Source organism: Culex pipiens, chromosome 2, assembly GCF_016801865.2.
Source record: "Culex pipiens pallens isolate TS chromosome 2, TS_CPP_V2, whole genome shotgun sequence".
Classification (NCBI taxonomy): Eukaryota; Metazoa; Arthropoda; class Insecta; order Diptera; family Culicidae; genus Culex; species Culex pipiens.
In genome coordinates this window covers 147,021,290-147,040,885 of record NC_068938.1, presented here as the reverse complement: position 1 = coordinate 147,040,885, position 19,596 = coordinate 147,021,290, and the positions used below count along the sequence as shown (strand labels likewise).

Here is a 19,596-nt window from a genome sequence, read left to right as displayed (position 1 = left end):
TACTTCCCCTCCTTTTTCGCGGCCGACACTCGGTCGCGTTGCTCGGATGATTTTCCCCTCAAAATAGGTACTTGACATATGGTGTGCTCGGTTAGATGGCAATTTCGGCCCAACGAGGATAACGCACCCAAGTATGGGTTGCATGATTGACCCGGATTTAATCTTTATCAAAATATCTGAGATCCAGCTTCAAAAAGGTGTATAATTGACACTAAAGTGCTCATAACTTTTGATGGGGTTATCAGATCTTCAATGTTTTGGGCTCATTAGAAAGGTCTTTCAATTATCCAACTAACGACGGGTCGCAAAATGGACCCGGCCAACATTTTCATCGAAACATTTGAGATCCGGCCTCTAAAATGAGTACAAATGACACTTAAATGCTCATAACTTCTGATAGGGTTATCAGATCTTCAATCTTTTGGGCTTGTTGGAAAGGTCTTTTGATTACCTATCCAACGATAGGTCGCATGATAGATCCGGACAACTTTTTCATCAAAATATTTGAGATCCGGCTTCTGAATTGTGTACAAATGACACTTAAGTGCTCATAACTTTTGATAGGGTTATCAGATCTTCAATGTTTTGGGCTCATTAGAAAGGTCTTTTAATTATCCAACTAACGACGGGTCGCAAAATGGACCCGGCCAACATTTTCATCGAAATATTTTAGATCCGGCCTCTAAAATGTGTAAAAAAGACACTTAAATGCTCATAACTTTTGATAGGGTTATCAGATCTTCAATCTTTTAGGCTTGTTGGAAAGGTGTTTTGATTACCTATCTAACGATAGGTCGCATGATAGATCCGGACAACTTTTTCATCAAAATATTTGAGATCCGGCCTATGAATTGTGTACAAATGACACTTAAGTGCTCATAACTTTTGATAGAGTTGTCAGATCTTCAATGTTTTGGGCTCATTAGAAAGGTCTTTCAAATACCTTTCTAAAAATGTATGATAAGGCAGGTTTTCTTACAAAAACCACCCTTTTTACAATCTTTCAAACTTTAGCCAGAATCGTTTTTTTAGCATAACTTTTGAAATACTTAACAAAACTTCATAATAGTTAATATAGGTCTTGTAAGACCCTAAGATGGTTCGAATGAGACCAGAACGGTCCAAATCGGTTCAGCCAGTCCGGAGATAATCGAGTGCATTTTTTTCGGTGCACGGACTTACAGACATACACACGCACAGACATTTGCTCAGAATTTGATTCTGAGTCGATAGGTATACGTGAAGGTAGGTCTAGGAGGTCGAATTAAGAAGTTCATTTTTCGAGTGATTTTATAGCCTTTCCTCAGTAAGGTGAGGAAGGCAAAAAGATAAAAATATTTTTCTGTTTTTCGTAAAAAAATTTTAAAACCCTAAATTTCAAAATCGGCCTTCGTCATGTACACGGGATATGTCTTGAGAGTCCTCACTCCAAATTTCAGCCAATTTGGCCCATCCCATCTCGAGATATCGTGGCACTCGCAAATCAAATCGATATTTTGGGAAAAACGCTCACAAAGTTTGACGGTTCGCTTTGCGCATGGCAAAACTTTAAACTTAAATCGACTTCGACTCACTTAAATTATGAAATACCTTTATGAAACTTTCAGGAGTGATTGGAAATCATATTTTGAAAGGATTTAATAAAAAATCGGAAATATGAATTTTTGAGATTTTTTAAATGTATGTAACCCTTTAAGGAAATTTTGATTGTCAGTAATTCTACTCTGTTAAACAGTTTTAATATCATTTTCGAATGAGGCATCATGTAATCATTCGAACCATTTTGTTCAAATGAATTTTTGTGCCATTCGTAAACATAAACGCTTCAGTTTTGTCAAAGTATGATAGATGTTGGCTCTCTGAACACGCTCCAATCGACAGAATTGAATTTTAAGGGGATTCCCTGCCAATAAGAAAAATTGTAAGTTTAGATAGAAACGCTATGGAAGCATCTAAAGCAACCATGCGCACCCACGTTTATCTATGAGGATAGCAAGAATAATTGAACGATTCCATAGCATTTTTATCCAAATTTACAATTTTGATTATTGTCTAGGAAACCACTAAAAAATCAATTCTGTTGATTGGAGCGTGTTCAGAGAGCCCAAATCTATCATACCTTGACAAAACTGAAACGTTTACCGACATCAACATCAAATTTGGCGAGTTGTTTTATCAAATGGCACAAAAATTTATTTGAACAAAATTGTTCGAATGATTACATGATTACAAGACCTTTTTCGAAAATGATATTAAAAATTGTTAAACAGAGTAGAACTGCTTCATGTGCAAGCAAAGAAAAAAAAATATTTTGAAAAGTTTTTTTTTAAATTCATCACTTATTGTAAATTTGTTCATAAAACGTTGAAATAAGTTAATTAGTGGTTCTAAAATGTTTCAACATGTTTTGGTTTATTTGGTTTGTTTTTCTTGTATTAATAATCAAAGAATCTCATTGTAGATAAAACGGCATTTACTCAAGTGAAACATAAAGAGCACGAATGAGAGTCCAACGAAAGCTTTCAAATTCGAATGCAAAGCTTCGAAAATGGAAGCTTTTGCTCTATCAAGACTGTGACGGGAAAATTCGAGCTGTTTCAGGAGATCTTATAGTTAATCTCGAAACTCGAGCAATGAAGTAAAACACGATTTCTGTTAGCAAAACTGTTTTTTTTTCTTTATTGTGTATCACATGCTAGAAAAGAGAAATATTTGGCAAAAAACTTTTTGCAGACATTTACCGGGATGCGCTTCCCGCCACCATCCCTCTGCTGCAGATATGGCGTTTTGTTGAGTTGTCGGTGCTAAGTATGCTAAATAGCCTGGAAAATGAAGGTGGCGCTGATCCTTACCCTATACCGTTAGAAATACAAATGTGAGCCTGCTTAAAAAAGATGCTGTTTCGCTACTGGACTATTCTGGTTTAAAATCGATCCAACGTTAACTGTTTCGGTTTGCGGCAAATCTTAACTATTCGTTTCGTTTCACTCTCTGCGACGGCATTGGTGTGTTTGGCAAATTAACTCGTTGAAAGCGTTTTATTTTTTTTGTTTCTTGATTTCTTCTACTCAACTATCATACTTTTTTTTTGTTTCGTTACTTTGGTTGCTCTATATCAAATTTCGACACACCTCGAAAAACTTTGTTCCTCTAACACGTGGTGGTCGCACACTACTCGACACACACTGCTTCTTCTCTATGGCAAAACCCGACTAGAATTGGGTACTGAACGGTATCTTTCCTCATATCAAGAGAGTGGTTGGAAATATGGCTTAGATAAAGTTAATGACGAGTCGCCACGTGGTTTCTTCTAAATTCTACTGATTGGACTCTGGTGGTATGGCTCTTTCTGTGATGAAAATGTCTTTTTTTTTCTTTTTTTGTTGTTGATGGGTAGGTGGCTAACGGGGGAAAAAGGTCGAGTTGAGCTAAACTTGATGTGATCTACTGATATTGAGAAACTACTAGCAGAGAAAAAGCGTTACTGATTTGATTTAGTTTGGTGGAAATATGCTAGGTTAAGCTTAATTTTGGTTTTCATGTTAATTTTTTTTATGGGAACATAAGATAATATCAGTTAGTAATACTTGTTTTTTTTTCACATTTTGAATGCTTTTAATAGTACACCAATTGAAATGCTTGGAATTATAATATTTATGCATTTCAGCCTTGGAATCAAGTTTCAATATTCCAGTGTTATGTATTCTTAGATGAGCACTTTGCGGAAAATGATACTTGTTTTATTTTGTACACCCAAACCAAACAGTTCTGACATCGATTGAGTTTCGCAAACAAGTGTTTATTACAAAGTGATAGAAAAGAGCAACATCATCCAGGTTTATTTTCAAAAACACAAATTTCAAGTTGAACCAATCCTGTTTGTTTGAAAAAATTTCACTTAAATCCCAATATCATCATTGTAGAACACTGTTGCCTGTAGGTTTAGAAAAGTTCCTTAAATACCATCGGAAGTAATTTCCAACCAATCCTGTCTATAACACTGACAAATCTCTTTAGTCACGACATCTCAGGGCAGTATTTACAGGTCATTATATCGCATGGCATATTGTAGATTTAACAATGTACAAAGCTTTTTTTTTAAATTACAAAATGTATGCTTTTTTCAAATATCTCAAACATTTTTTGATTTTTTTTCCAATTTCCATGGGACAATAGTTGCCCAAAAGTTTGAAGAGAATTAAACAATTTATAACATCGTTTTCAAACATCTTTTATTAGAATCTGAAATGGCAGCATTGTTCTTAATCTGGATCAGACGTGTATCTGCTTCAATTGCTCCTTTAGAAAAAATTGTTGAGATTTAAACATTTTTTTTTATGATTTCAAGAGTGTTGTACCTGTGATAAGAGTTTAGAAAATTATCGTTAAGGGGTTACATACATGTATATCGGCAAAAAAGTCAGTGGTTAGTATGAGCACACACATAGTTATTTTTAAATTCTGTTTTCAGGGCATCAAAATATACATTTTCAACTGCCACGATATCTCAACACTGTCTTGACCAAATCGGATCAAAATTTTGGTGAAAACTCATTAAACCGATTCCGTGTGCATGACGAAGCCTGATTTTCAAAAATTTTATTATAAAAAAGATAAAAATATTTTTGTGTTTTTCATATAAAAAATCGTTAATTTTTGATTTTTGTATTTTTTAAAAAGCAAATTTTAAAAATTGGGCTTCGTCATGCACACGGGATACATCTTTAGAGCAGCCATGCTAGATATACAGATAAATCTGTATTTTACAGATTTTTCGATCCCAAAAATCCCTAAAATCTGTTTATACAGTTTTTTTACATGGTTTTTTTAAGTTTCAGCAATTTAGTAATTAAATTATGCTTTAATATGATTAAAAAGATTAAATCTGTTATTAAAAATTTTAAAATGTCTTCTATGGCTTCGAATTAGACATAGGGGAGCTGGGGGTAAGACGGCCAGGCGGGGTAAGACGGCCACCCTACTGTTTTAATAAGTATACTAATGAATATTACTAAAATGTTTAGCAATACTGTTCCTCATGCTAAATAATGCATATGGAGTCACCTTTGTCAAAAATATTGTTTGAAATAGTATAAAAATAGCTCAAAATGAAGAAATAATTTTTGAACTTGAAACTGGATGTAATTTTCATGAATTACAACTTAGGCATTTTTGTTAAATAACAATATGTTTTCCTGTCTTCCAATATTTTTTCATGTTAAATTGAAGTTTTCCCTAGATTATGTCCCTCGAAAAAGTTCAAAAAATGCGATGAACTGTTTACAAAAAATGTTTAAAAAAATAATTTATTTGGGGGCAAGACGGCCACCTCCTCCGGGGGTAAGACGGCCACCCGTAATTTGTAGATTTTATTTGATATAGGTTATATTTTTGACGGTTTTTGACTATTAAGACATATTTGTAGATAAAGGAAAAGCATTTTCAATAAAACTATCCATTTTTAATCAAAATGCTGTTAACTACCGTTTCGACAACATTCTTTACTGTGATATAGCAAAACTCATTGAATAGTATGAAATCCTAGCAAACTTTTCACAAAAATCGCTAATTTAATATAGTTTACATAATTTTGATTTACTTATTCTAATCGAAATACACAAACTATTTTTATTGTACCAAATTGTGTTTGTTTTGTAGTAAAAATTCATAGTTTTTCATAAAATGTGGTCGCAATAATATGAAATTCACTGATCAAAAATATGAAATTTTTTAAACAGCATTTTTCTTCACATTTGAAACCTGATTTTTTCCAACCAAAATAGTTATGATGTTCAGAGAAGTCTGTTGAACCAACCATGTAGGTGTTTGGGTGGATTTAGCAAAGCTATTAAGTTAATTTATAGCACTGGCCGTCTTACCCCACATGGGTGGCCGTCTTACCCCGCGTATTTCATATATATACGATTTCAATTATTTTTTTAAAATTGCTGAAAAGTATTGAAAATTGGTTTTTAGACCAACTAATGTATGTCATTTCTAAAATGGATTAGTAGTAGGACAATATGTGCGTAATTTGAGATCAAAATAATCTGTTGTGTAAATTAGATTAGACTTCTCCCTTAGGGTGGCCGTCTTACCCCCATCTCCCCTAACACAGATAAAATACAGATTCATTTTCAAGAAAATACAGATCTCCCCCCAAAAAACCTGGCAACGTTGCTTGAGAGCCTTCACCTCAAATTTCAGCCAATTTGGTCCATCCCATCTCGAGATATTGTGGCACCCGTAAATCAACTCGGGGTTTAGGGACAAACGCCAACAAAGATTGACAGCCCGCTTTGCGCATGGCAAAATTTTGAGCTTAAATCGTCTCTTACTCAGTTTAATCATGAAATATCTTCATGAAACTTTCAGGAGTGATTAAAAATCATATTTTGAGTGGATTTAACAAATATTTTGTAATATAAAATTTTGTGATTTTCTACATGTATGTAACCCCTTAAGCCAAAGACCTTTAAAATAATTATTAATATTATATAATAGAAGAGCAACGTGAGATATTGGGATATAATAAAAACCTTACACTCATAATACTGAGAACAAAAAAAACCGTTCAATTTTTCACTCATTGTCAACGATATCTTCATTCGATGTCAGAGATACTGTAAATTCTGTCAGAGGATTTGTTTTCCCTCGTTTGGATGTAACAACAGCACCCACAAAGATTTCGGTAGCTGAACTGGATTCGTTGTTTTCACGTCAATTTTAAGAGTATCACCTCCTACACACTACAGTGAAGCAGTGCTCTCCGTTACAATTGCGTTACACTTATAATACTCAAAAATCCACACTGAGAGGAATTAAAAAACGTACAAATCGTGTGTTTCTGTGTGCGTGTGGGGGGTTACAAAAATCCATCCAAAAAACAATCTTGCTAGTCCATTCATAGCAGTTTTAAGAGCACTTCTATCTATCTTTGAGATTATCCCGCACAAGCGCGAAGCGAAAAAAGGGAAGGGGGTGGTGTTAAACACTGACCGCAAAAGTGTGTGTTTGAGCTTTGAAAGCTCGAGCGTATGAAGTTTGTGGTGTGCTGCTTTGGTGAGGTTTTTTTTTGTTTTTTTTTTCACCCTTTATGATTACCGGATGAAGTGCACACAATGGATCGTTGAAAGCTCGTGGAATATCTGTAAGTGTTATTATCTTTGAGGGAGGGGAAGAGTTTGCAACTCTTCCCGATGAGTAACTTTACTGTCTTTAGAAGCTCGATAGCTTAGCCAAGGCTAAGCCGACTAGTATGCAGCTGAAGTTGATGGTGACTTTCGAGACTCCATTTCCTGAGCTCGTCTTTGGTTTCATTTCAGCGGATCCGGTTGTTTTCATGGTCGGCATAGTTTCCGTAGTCTTACTGGTATAAACTTCGTTCAGTTCTGAGGCTGGTTTGTGCGTCGAACCATGAGTTGTAATGGGTTTGGTAGTTTTAATGGGTACTCCCAAGTCCGAAGACTTGCAGCACATTTGCTTCTCTACCTTAAATCCCGTCGAGCAGACCGTTGCCGGTCGAGCCACCGGAGTTTCAATGCCCTTCTCGTTCAGAAAGTTGATCATGTCCACCAAATATACACAGTCGAAGGAATTTCCCTCCAGATATACCTGCTTGAGGGACTTCATTTGAGTCAGGTGAGCATAATCCAGCTGGGCAAAGCCAATATCGTTGAAACGAAGCACTCTTAGATTCTCCAGCACAGACAGTTTGTCCACTTGAAGATCCGATGGAAGCAAATTGTTCATCGAGAGATCCAACAGAGTCAGGGAAGGCAGGTTTGGCAGATTATCGTAATCGAGGTAGAGGGCACCAACGTCAGCCAGCAGCAAGTACTCCAACTGATTCAATCCATTAAACATTCCCAAATTGATCACACTATCCTTAGACAGCAGCTCATTTCGACTCAAATCCAAAATTGTAACATTCTTACAATTTCTCGTAATGTTCGAAACATCCTCCAGCCTGTTCGACTGCAGATGGATCGACTTGATCGGAGAACTTCCCGACTGTTGATGCACGATAACCTTCTCAATGTAATTATCCGTAGCAAACAGCTCCTCCATCGCGTTCGTAATAACCACCGACTGCAGCTTGCAGCGCACCACGTGCAGCACCCGCATGTCCTTGCCAAACTTGCTCAGAAACTCCTTCGGCAGGTGGTCCAGCTCGGATTCCTCGAACGCGATCCGCGTCTGGACCGAGTTCCCGGGCGTCTTGAAGCCGATGCTCGCCGTTGACTTGGCGCTGTAGCTTACATTCCGGAATATGCAGAACTCGCCCTCGCCGTACTCGAGCTTGCCGATGGTGCACTCGTACGTTTCGGCGGTCGCAAGGTGCAGAAAGGTGGTGAGAACTAGCCCCGCTAGCAGAGCCGTAGTCCTGAGAGAGGGTCGAAATTTGTTAGCAGATATTTTGGATGAGTTAATTTGTGATCGAACCCGGTGATTGTCAGTCAGTTAGGGTTAATAAAATATACAAGGTATTCAAACAAATAGAAGCAAAATAGATTAATATTATTTAATCAGAAAGAGAATATTGTCCTATATATTTTGGAAAATATTAACATAGCTCTGCTGAGTACATATTTGACTCCTCATGCATGCATCATTAGGACTAAATGATTGAGTGGGCCTGCTGATTGATGGAGCACTTTGATTTCTTTTACGTAGTTAATGTGACCTATGAGCAATATTCAGGTGTATTTTTTATATACCTACGTTCATGACAATCATTATTGTATCCATCTATTTTTAGAATTTACCAATCAAAAACTAAATGAGGTTTTAAAATTTGAGTGCATTTAAATGTCCAGACATATTCTAAAAGTTTTTTTTCAGTAAAATTCTTTACGAGATCAACGGAATTGCCGTTCGTGCATTGTATAAACCCTCTCAACCTGACGCTTCTTTAAAGGATCACAAGTCTTTGCTATCCTGGCACGAGTTCAGGGCACTTATTTAGAACCTGGGTCATTCTCAACAACTCACACGAAATCGGGAATAGATGCCTCGACCCCTCTTCGTTTTTTTTTATATCTCGTGATGGAGGAGCGGTATAACTCCTTCCATTTTTGAACATGCGAAAAAGACATGTTTTTCAATAATTTGCAGCCTGACATGGTGATGAGATAGAAATTTGGTGTCAAAGGGACTTTAATGTAAAATTGGACGCCTGATTTGATAGCGTTCTCAAAATTCCGAAAAAACTTTTTTTTTCATCAAAAAAAAAACACAAAGAAATAAAAACTAAAATAAAAACCATCAAATTGAGCGTAATATTTTACATAAACGTCCCTTTGACACCAAAATTCCATCTCATCACCATTTCAGGCTGCAAATTATTAAAAACATTTTTTTTCGCATGTTCGAAAATGGAAGGGGTTGTACCGCCCCTCCGTCACGAGATATCAATAAATGGACCTCGGATTCGTGATCAGGGACAAAAGTTATCCCTTAGGACAAAGTTTCACACAAATCGAAGATGTTGGTTCGGGGCAACTGCTGTGTGAGTTGGCGGAGAATCACCCACCTAGAAATCAGTTAAATTGATTGATAGTTGAAGTTTTTTGTATTATGCAAAAATAGAGCACGCAATGTAAACAATAACAAACACGTTTTGTTTGGTTGACCATTCTGTGCATTGTCCCGAAATTTGGTTAAGTTGGTTGCTGGAGTCCCGAGTTATAATCACGAATGTTTACGGTAGTCTACTTGTACGTGCGTCAAATGCGTTCTGACCTGATTTCCAAAAAAGTGTCCACGTGGTTTGTGGATGGTCCAAACCCAAAAAAAATGGAACGGTAACTTCAACTCGCTGGTTCTCGGGCATAACTCAACCAATCTTGACGAATCTTATTTCTAGTGATTTGTAAGGATGTGTGCATGATCGTAGACCGGTGGTGTAGTGGTAAGCGTGATTGCCTCTCACCCCAGTTGGACTGGGTTCGATCCCAGACGGTCCCGGTGGCATTTTTCGAGACTAAATATGTCTGATCACGTCTTCCATCGAATGGGGAAGTCAATGTTGGCCCCAGTCAATAAAGGTCGTCTCTCTTATTCCTGTCTAGGTGGAGTCGTTGGTAGGCAGTTGGACTCACAATCCTCCAAAGGTCGTCGGTTCGAATCTCGGGGTGGATGGAAGCTTAGGTGTAAAAAGAGGTTTGCAATTGCCTCAACAAACAAGCCTTCGGACACCTAGTTTCGAGTAGGAATCTCGCAATCAAGAACGTCAAGGAAATGCTGTAGAGCGAACAATTTGATTTTTTACGATGCGATGCTGTAATTTTCGCACCGTATGGGATTTGACAGCGCGCATTTGCCAAAAGTGCAGCGCGTCGTTTCGAGGCTGGTATGCCGCCTGTCTTTTTCGGGAATACGCACAATATGCCTGAGAACCAGCGAGTTGAAGTTACCGCTACAATTTTTTTGGGAGGCTTGGTCGTTCTAGTGTTAATAAGAGGCATCCATCACTGTTTACCGATTTCACGTCACGCCCAAACAAAGTAACAACCTAATTCGATTTTGGTCATTCTTCCCGTTTTAGACTCTCCCTCATTATTGGAGACATAAAATGTGCCCACCTGACTGCATACCAAACAGTAAACCCCCTCTGGGATTATAACCCCCCCAAAAAAGCGTCGCGGTGCCGTCTGCACTCCCCTATCCTAACGTCCCACCCAGCATATGTAAACAAAGCTCAATTTGGGCGTGTAAATATAAACAATTTTTCTTGCGTTTGACTCATGCCCTATACGCTCCGTGGTTAGTTCAGCAACCGTCCCACAGTCAGCTTGCATCGCGGTGTCACGTGGCGATCGTTGGCCACTCAAATTAGATACAAATTAGAGCAGTCACCGCGACATTTCTGCACAACGTTCCAGAGCAACTCAACTGTACAGAGATTGGATCATTTTTCTAGTTACACTAGACTTGAAAAAAAAAAACTATTTGGAATGTTTGGATTTGGCTAATCTTTTTTAAATACAAGAAGAAGATGTTTTCGAGATTTACCAAGCTTGATAAATATGATGAGAGCTGAAAAAATCGTGTCTAGCCAAACATCTGTTCATAAGAAAACGCCGAAATGAGTAAAATGGCAAAATCTTAATATGGAAATCTAACCTAACATTTATGTTCTCAAATTTTTAGACAGAGTTGCTAGATAAAAGAGTTTCTCATAAGGCTTTATCAGATGATTTTATGATGTATTAGGGGAAATATACCAATTTTAAGCCTAATAAGCGGTCGTGTTTGAATGATGCTGGATAATCTGGAGTGTTCCTTGAAATTTACTAAAACCAAGTACACCAACGAGTACAGTACCTTTTTGTGAACATTTCTGTTTATTTTCACTTTTACTTAAAGTTATTATATTCCTTTTACAAGCATTTAAAAAAATACTTCCCAACTGTATTCTTATCAGACGAGAATGCAGTGGGCCACGCCTATTTTTCTATTTTCAGCTTAATTCTTTTTTCTTCTAGCGCTCTTTTGCGTCTGCTTAGTGCTGCCAGTTGTGCTGAAATTTTAAGCGTACACTAACGAAAAGTGGCATTTATAGAGAACGTTTCCTGGCATCACTGGCTCACTCCAACAGGTGCTGCTGGTGGTGTTGGAGGCCACCACTCGGTTTTCTGCAGCCTTTGATTGGAATGGGTCGTCAAAATTGAAACGTCAAAAGACTTTGCGCGCTTGTTTTTTTATGGCGCTTGCTAATTATTTACATTTTTCGGGATTATTATTCAATTGAGTGACTAACTAATGTGCAAAAGAACATGTTGCCGGTAGTTGGAAGCAATTTCATATTTTAAGCGCTTTGAAAACGTTAGCGCAAGTGAAAAGATATTGACGGCGACTTTCGTTAAGCAGTTAAGTTCTTATCTTACTTGTAGATGTGTGTGCCAACAAAATGATGAAAATGGTCTCGCAAAATAGAAATTGTTATCAAAAGTGCAAGTGATCCGTAAATGGCATACATTTGCGTGCTTACTCGAGGCTGTGCTGTTGCTGGTAAGTTTATAGCCTAAATTGTATTTTTGGAGCTTTAATCTAGCAACAAACCCTCGATATGACGAAGATAGGTGTTTGATTAGAAAGGGTATATTTCCCCTAATTCGTTTCCATTTTATTCAACTCTTGAGTGTAAACAGTAAAACATAGCCAGCTATCCCAGCATCAAAAGGGATGAGCAACTGCACTTAGTAACACACAAATTCTTCGCGGGTTTGCACTTGTTTTGCTATTTATCAGCATCAGTATTGCAGCAGCCAACCATGTTCGCGATGTGCTCGCGAATATAAAGTGTTAATAGGTTGATTAAATAATGATACATATGATGATGATGCTCGGTGAGTTGAGCCGCCGCGCGGTAGAGGGGGCTGCTAAAGAGTTGCGTGCGTGGGTTTAACCTCAGCCGGACGGGTTGCATTTTTGACGTTAATGAGACGCGAGACATTTCTGCGCGATTGTGTGTGGACACAATCACGTGGCACTTGGGCCAGCTCTGGAAAGGGCCTTGAGATTGCATCGCATTTGGTCACTAGGTTTTAGGTTTTAGGCTTATTAAAGCAACTGGTTCAGTTAACATAGATTTGAATCAAGTACCGACAAACATGTTTTTTTTTGTGGTGAATCAAATCAGTTGTGGGTGTTAACTGTTATGAGCAGTGATTTGATCATTAAAAATACGTCTTTTTTGATGGCAAAATGGCATTGACAACATCGAGCAACAAAAGGTTAAGCAAGTTTGCGCTTCGGAACAAGTTATGTGAAAACAAAAAGTTTAATGCTCCCTGAAAATTCTTCTATTTGATTATTTCAAAAATATTGAACGGCATTGTGCAGAAGTTTTTGTTGAGGACACCCACGGCGTGTTTTCTGGGCAACCTTAAGGAAAAAAAATAGTCATCGCTACTTTCAAATGTGTCTTATAGGAAATTTTCTCAGCTTTCCAATGCTTCTAAGAGCGAAATGTTTCATCGGGAAATTTCAGAGATATCTCTATTTTAAGTTTTTTGGTTTTAAATTTCTTTATTATTTATTGTAAATTTTATACTAACTGTTCAGAAAACTTATGAAATGATGTGTTTCATGTGTCATTTACTCATCAAAATGTGCAAAATAAGACAAGAAACAACTTTGTAGAAGGTTGCAAATCGCTAAACATTTTGAAAATTTAGTTTTAACCGAATTTTTGAATATGTGGGATTTATTCAGAAATTAAAATTATAAAACCGCATTAAAATATTATTTTTACAAGAATAAAAAAATTATTACATAATTGTTGTGTACGAATAACACCGGTCTACTATGATTCAGCTTGGAATTAGCTGATACAACCGAAATTTTTACAGGTTTGAGATTGATAGGGTATTACAAGATTTTTATAAATAAACAACATATTTTCTTAATCAAACATTAACGAGTTGCCTGAATACAAAACATGTTTAATACTCGAAATTGAACTGCAAACTACTGTTGCAAGCTTTAAGAAAAATACTTTCCATTAGTATGAAATGATTGTTTAAGTTTTTTTTTGTACTAAATGATCAAGGAAAAAGCAATATTTTAGAATTTTATAAGACTCTTTTTTAAAAAATGTTTTATTTCTTGATTCTTGTTCAAATAGACAATATACCTAATAAATAATATTGTTCAAAAAAAAAGTTTGTGACGGTGTTTTCAGCATTCTGAATTGGAAGAGTCGAGTTTTATTGCTACTTTTAAGTGCATTTTCAACAGTGAACATTTTTTAAAATTTTATATTTATTTTATTCTCATGAAAATATGACTTTTGAAGCTTGTAACAGTAATATGTAGTACCGTAAACTGGGGTGACTTTGATAGCCCGGAGTGACTTTAATAGGCTTTTCAAACGCCCGTCAAATTAATATCTCAACATTTTTGAAAATTTTGAGTATGTAAGCATTAAAGGATAACTTATTATCGAACATATATGCAAAAATGTTACAGTTCCATTAGAAGTATCAAAATTAGTGGCCAGATCAAATTTCTATCAATGTCACGCCGGGATATCAAAGTCACCCCAGTTTACGGTACATTTCGATTTTAAATCATATTTGTATTTATGTTCCTGGTTAATATTTGCTTAAGAAAATATCAAATTTATTCAATAAAATTCAATAATACTATTAACAATCACAAACCTGCCAAAGTTTTGGTTGAACAAACTAAATCAGAGCAGACTCGTGATATTTGTACACAAAATATATATGTAATAATCTAATAAAAATATATTTTAACATTGTTTTATGATTTAAATTTCTGAATAAATTCCATACATTAAAAAAATGGTTAAAACTTCATTTTCAAAATGTTTAGCGATTTGCAACCTTCTACAAAGTTGTTTCTTGTCTTATTTTGCACATTTTGATGAGTAAATAACACATGAAACACATCATTTCATAAGTTTTCTGTACAGTTAGTATAAAATTTCCAATAAATAATAAAGAAATTTAAAACCAAAAAACTTAAAATAGAGATATCTCAGAAATTTCCCGATGAAACATTTCGCTCTTAGAAGCATTGGAAAGCTGAGAAAATTTCCTATAAGACACATTTGAAAGTAGCGATGACTATTTTTTCTTGATAAGGTTGTTCTAGAAAACACGCCGTGACACCCTCTACATAAAGAGTCCGTTTTTTTTGTTCTACGTGAGTTGGGCTTGTGTTTTTTTTAACAGAAAAAATCGCAATTTGCACAAAACATCAAAATTTCACAGCACCTTAAAAACTCTTTTGAAAGAACCCAAAAAATAGTTATTTAAAATATGTTTTATGTAAAATGATAGTACTGAAAGTTTTGGAACAGTGCGGACATATTATTTTCAACACATAATATTAAATAATTATATATTTTCTCAGTTTAAACTAAGTAAAAAAACTGTGATGAAATTTTATCAGTGAAAATTTTAGTAATCTCTGTTGCAAACTAAATGTAATCTAAGAGACAGATTCTTATGCTTAAATTTCGACAAAAAATATAACATCCAAAACGTTGGTTTTAAGTTTTGCATCATAGTTATTTAATTTTGTCATCTAGGTTTAATTTAATGTATTAACTAATCATTAAAATATGTTTTTTTTTTTCAAATAAAAATCCACAAGAGTTTGACGCACTTAAACAGGACCTCGTCAGCATAAAATTTCGAATAAAATAAGGGTCGCAGAGCTCGAATTTAATGTAAAAACGACACTTAATCCACCTTTAGGTGGTTGGTGCCTTCCTCACATTCATAAAGTCAATACATTCAGTAAAAATAGCAACATTCCCTTAACATGTTTAACAAATCAATTTTATTACTGATTTCTTTTGATAGGGTTCGCAGACCTTCAATTTTTGTGGTCTGATAAAAAAACCTATCCAACGATAGTTCACATGGAAGATTCAGACAATATTTTTATCACAATATCTGAGATCCGGCCTCCAGAAAGTATATAAATAACACTTAAGTGCCAATAACTTTTGATAGGGTTGTCAGATCCTTGATGTTTAAGGCTCATTTGAAAGGTATTTTAATTATCTAACTAACGATGGGTCGCATGATGGACCCGGACATAATTTTTACTGAAATATCTGAGATCCGGCCTCCAGAAAGTATATAAATAACACTTAAGTGCCAATAACTTTTGATAGGGTTGTCAGATCCTTGATGTTTAAGGCTCATTTGAAATGTCTTTCGATTATCTAACTAACGATGGGCCGCATGATGGACCCGGACATAATTTTTACTGAAATATCTGAGATCCGGCCTCCAGAAAGTATATAAATAACACTTAAGTGCCAATAACTTTTGATAGGGTTGTCAGATCCTTGATGTTTAAGGCTCATTTGAAAGGTATTTCAATTATCTAACTAACGATGGGTCGCATGATGGACCAGGACATAATTTTTACTGAAATATCTGAGATCCGGCCTCCAAAAAGTGTATAAATAACACTTAAGTGCTAATAACTTTTGATAGGATTGTCAGATCCTTGATGTTTTAGCATCATTTGAAAGGTTTTTCAATTATCTAACTAACGATGGGTCGCATGATGGACCCGGACATATTTTTTACTGAAATATCTTAGATCCGGCCTCCAAAAAGTGTATAAATAACACTTAAGTGCTAATAACTTTTGATAGGGTTGTCGGATCTTCAATGTTTTGGGCTTATTGGAAAGGTATTTTTAATACCTTTCTGAAAATGTATAACATGATAGGGTTTCTTGCAAAAACCACCCTTTTTACAATCTTCCGGACATAGCCAAAATCGTCTTTTAAGCATAACTTTTGAAGTACTTAACTAAACTTGCTGATTTTAAATAGAGACCTATGGGACCCCAAGACGGATTGAATGAGACTAATACGGTCAAAATCCGTTCATCCAGTCCGGAGATAATCGAGTGACAATTTTTTTGTCCACCCACCTACACACATCCACACAGACATTTGCTCAGAACATGATTCTGAATCGATAGGTATACATGAAGGTGGGTCTAGGAGGTCTAATTGAGAAGTTCATTTTTCGAGTGATTTTATAGCCTTTCCTCAGTAAAGTGAGGAAGGCAAAAACAAGAAAATGAAAAAAACATACTTCGGATAATCGAAACTTCGGATAATTGAGGCTTTGGATAATCGAGTCTGGACTGTATGACGTAAAATTAACGAGGAGAAATTTCTATTAATATTTATATTTATAATTTCACTGCATTTCACGGCATTTGTCAAATTTCACGGTTTCCACGATATCGTGAGAAATCACTAACCCTACTGAGGAGAATTTGTCATCTGATTTTTTCGCATTTCACGGCTAATTTTTACGGCTAATATATGTTTTAACCAATTTCAATTTGTTTTAAATTCCACATATTTTTTTCCATAAAGAATTCATAGAATATTAGTCAAATTAAAACAAATCTTGCATTGTTTTCAAGACTAATTGACTAATTTGATTAGGAAAGTTGGTGCCAAGTTTTTGCAGAAATTTTCTAACAATTAAAAAAACGAATCTTCTTTTTAAGATTACAATAAGGTCGTTGTAATTTCATAAAATTTCAACATATTTTTAAACGAGTCCAAACATGTAAAATATGATTATCAATGCAGAAAAATGCATTTTAGATTGTTTTCAGTTGATTTAACTTCTATTTCCATTGAAATTTTGATATTGTTTTGAACAAATATTTTGTTGCCCCCTGATTTTTCGGACCAATTTTGAATTTTGAACTTTGAAAAATATTTGCAACGGTCAATATGTCTTGTATCACATTGACATCATTCTGAATTTGATTTTTTTTCGTTATTTTTATTAAATGCAACATCAAATTATTACGATAATTCCAAACTTCATTAGAAAGGTTAAAAATCTCATACAAATTTCTACCTTTTTCGCAAGCTTATGAGTTGAGGTTATCAAGAAACATTATTTATAAGAAAAAAGTCTGTTTTAAATTGTATCCTTTGATGACTTCTTTAAATATTGAATCACTTTCTAATATGAAAACTATTAAATTTTACTGATATCCAACACTTTGTTCGTAAAAAAATCACAGTTCTACGGTTCCACACCTTGTCCACCCACATCTCCATCAATCAAACCCCAGAGTCATACACGCTGTCGAACTCCACTTCTTCGGAAGTTACTTCTGTATTCACGACCCCCTCCACCTTCCCTAACAGGGCGCGCGCGATACCAATCTTAACGACTCCATCCCCACTAACCCAACCCCGTCGTCGTCTGCGAAAAAGTCTGTACTTTGCAAAGCAAGCAATCGATAAATTTGCCAACCAGCAGCGCGTCTCTTCCTACGCTGCATCAATGACCCGTGAAATTGGCGATTTCTGCGACGATGCACTTCCGTTCTCTCTTCCGCGTGGCACTTACTGAGTGCAGTTACGGACCTAGGCTAACATCAACCCTCTGGGGCTACAAGTGATCATAATTTGTGTCATGCAGCGTGTTATCTTTCTCCGGGTACAACCATAACAACACAGCTTTGCCGAATCACACCCAGTTGGTAATTTTTGTCTCCGCTTACGGCACACTCGCTATTTTTAGTCCATCCTGTTAACTAACCAAAAATCTAGATCAACACGAAAACGATTTGTTCACTAGCACCAACGCCAATTTGTTTCCGATAGGCCGACTGACAATCAACGGGCCGGGTCTGGATAGTTTCAACCAAACTGTATACTTACTTGCCACAGCCGTAAGTCATTATTCCTTGTCGACTCTACTGGGTTTCGGGAAAAAAAAAACTTCCCACTGCTAGTTTTGCCGCTGCTAGTTCAAATGTACCGAACCGATTGACACCTTGCCGACGACTGAGTAACCGCGCAGGTCGTTGCTATAGTTGAGCTCTCTATTGTGTAGAGCAGTCTGGTGGTGTTAGTTAGAGGTGCTCAAAAAGTTTGTTTTGCAATACAATTGCACTATTACTACTGATAACATCACCTTCAATAACTAGGGAATTCCCAAAATCACAGCAATTCCATAAATAGTAAATTTCAATTATATTAATCAATAAATGTGCCACTTCATAACCTCAGAATTCCGATTGCTCCGGCAGAAGTCTCAGCGCGTGGTCGTGTTTTTTTCGCGGTGTGTTTGGCGCGTTTTTCACGGCGATTCCGAGGCGTGTGCGAGCGGACAAGCCCGTTCCGGTGGTCAGAGAGGCCACAATCTGGTCGTCGTGGACACGGCGGCGGTGCAGCGGCGGAGAAGGAACGAGTTCCCGTATCCGAGCAGCAGCAGCAGGAGGAGTCAGCAGCAGCGGCTGCGGAGGCAGCTGAGGCGAGAGACGGTCGTTGACCGGTGGAATCGGCCCCGGAGAGTCGACTGCGGTCGGCGGACCAGTTTTCGGCCAGGCCAGGTCGGAGACAACCCCCGTTGTTTACGTGGCTGGCAGCAGGCAGCACAACAACAACAACAACAAGCGCGCGCAAACGAGCTTCCCGCGCATCCCGCTGCGGGCGGCAGCCAGTGCGGCCAGTTCGGCGGTGAGTGCGAAAGGCGAGTTTTTTGTTAGCGTTTAGTTTTTTGTTTTTTTTTTTTTTTTTTTTTTTCTCATAGTTTTTTTTTTCTCATAGTTTTTTTTTTTTGGTTAGTTTTTTTTTTTTCTTTCTCCTTTTTTACTTTTGCGATTAGTTTCATCACTTTCATTTTCGTTTAGTTTATCGCGTTTCTTCGCAAACATGGATCCGACCGAGTCGGACCATGAGGAATTCGACTCCGATTCAACCCTTGAGGGTGACGAGGACGTGGAAATGGCGGACTCCGTTTTGGGAGTTCCTTCAAACACCACCAACAGGGACCTCTTCCTGAAGGATAAGGATGCTGGCGGTAAAGGGGGATCCTCGGACGGGTCTAAGAGGACGAAGCGAAAGCGTTCTAAATCAGATCCGAATCCGGTTCCCCCTCAACCACCGATTCCTCCCTTGACTCCAAACCCGATTCCTCCCTTGACTCCAGACCCGATTCCTCCCTTGACTCCAGAACCGATTCCTCCCAATCCAGATCCAATTCCTCCTAAAACACCGGTGCCGAATCCGGATCCAAATCCCCCTCCGCCCCTGAATCCTCATTC

The 19,596-nt window shown here is 36.9% G+C and overlaps 2 protein-coding genes across 2 annotated transcripts in view; both read right to left on the bottom strand.

The window, feature by feature from the left end:
• LOC120414931 (neuromodulin) overlaps nt 1-19,596 on the bottom strand; it is a 224,311-nt gene that overhangs the window by 195,376 nt on the left and 9,339 nt on the right. The window lies entirely within an intron of this gene.
• On the bottom strand, nt 2,650-18,360 carry LOC120414930 (uncharacterized). Its single transcript, XM_039576261.2, has 2 exons — nt 18,209-18,360; nt 2,650-8,386 (listed from the first exon to the last, which is right to left on the bottom strand). Exons 1-2 carry the CDS (start codon nt 18,226-18,228, stop codon nt 7,219-7,221), a joined length of 1,188 nt encoding a protein of 395 aa, XP_039432195.1. The 5' UTR covers nt 18,229-18,360; the 3' UTR covers nt 2,650-7,218.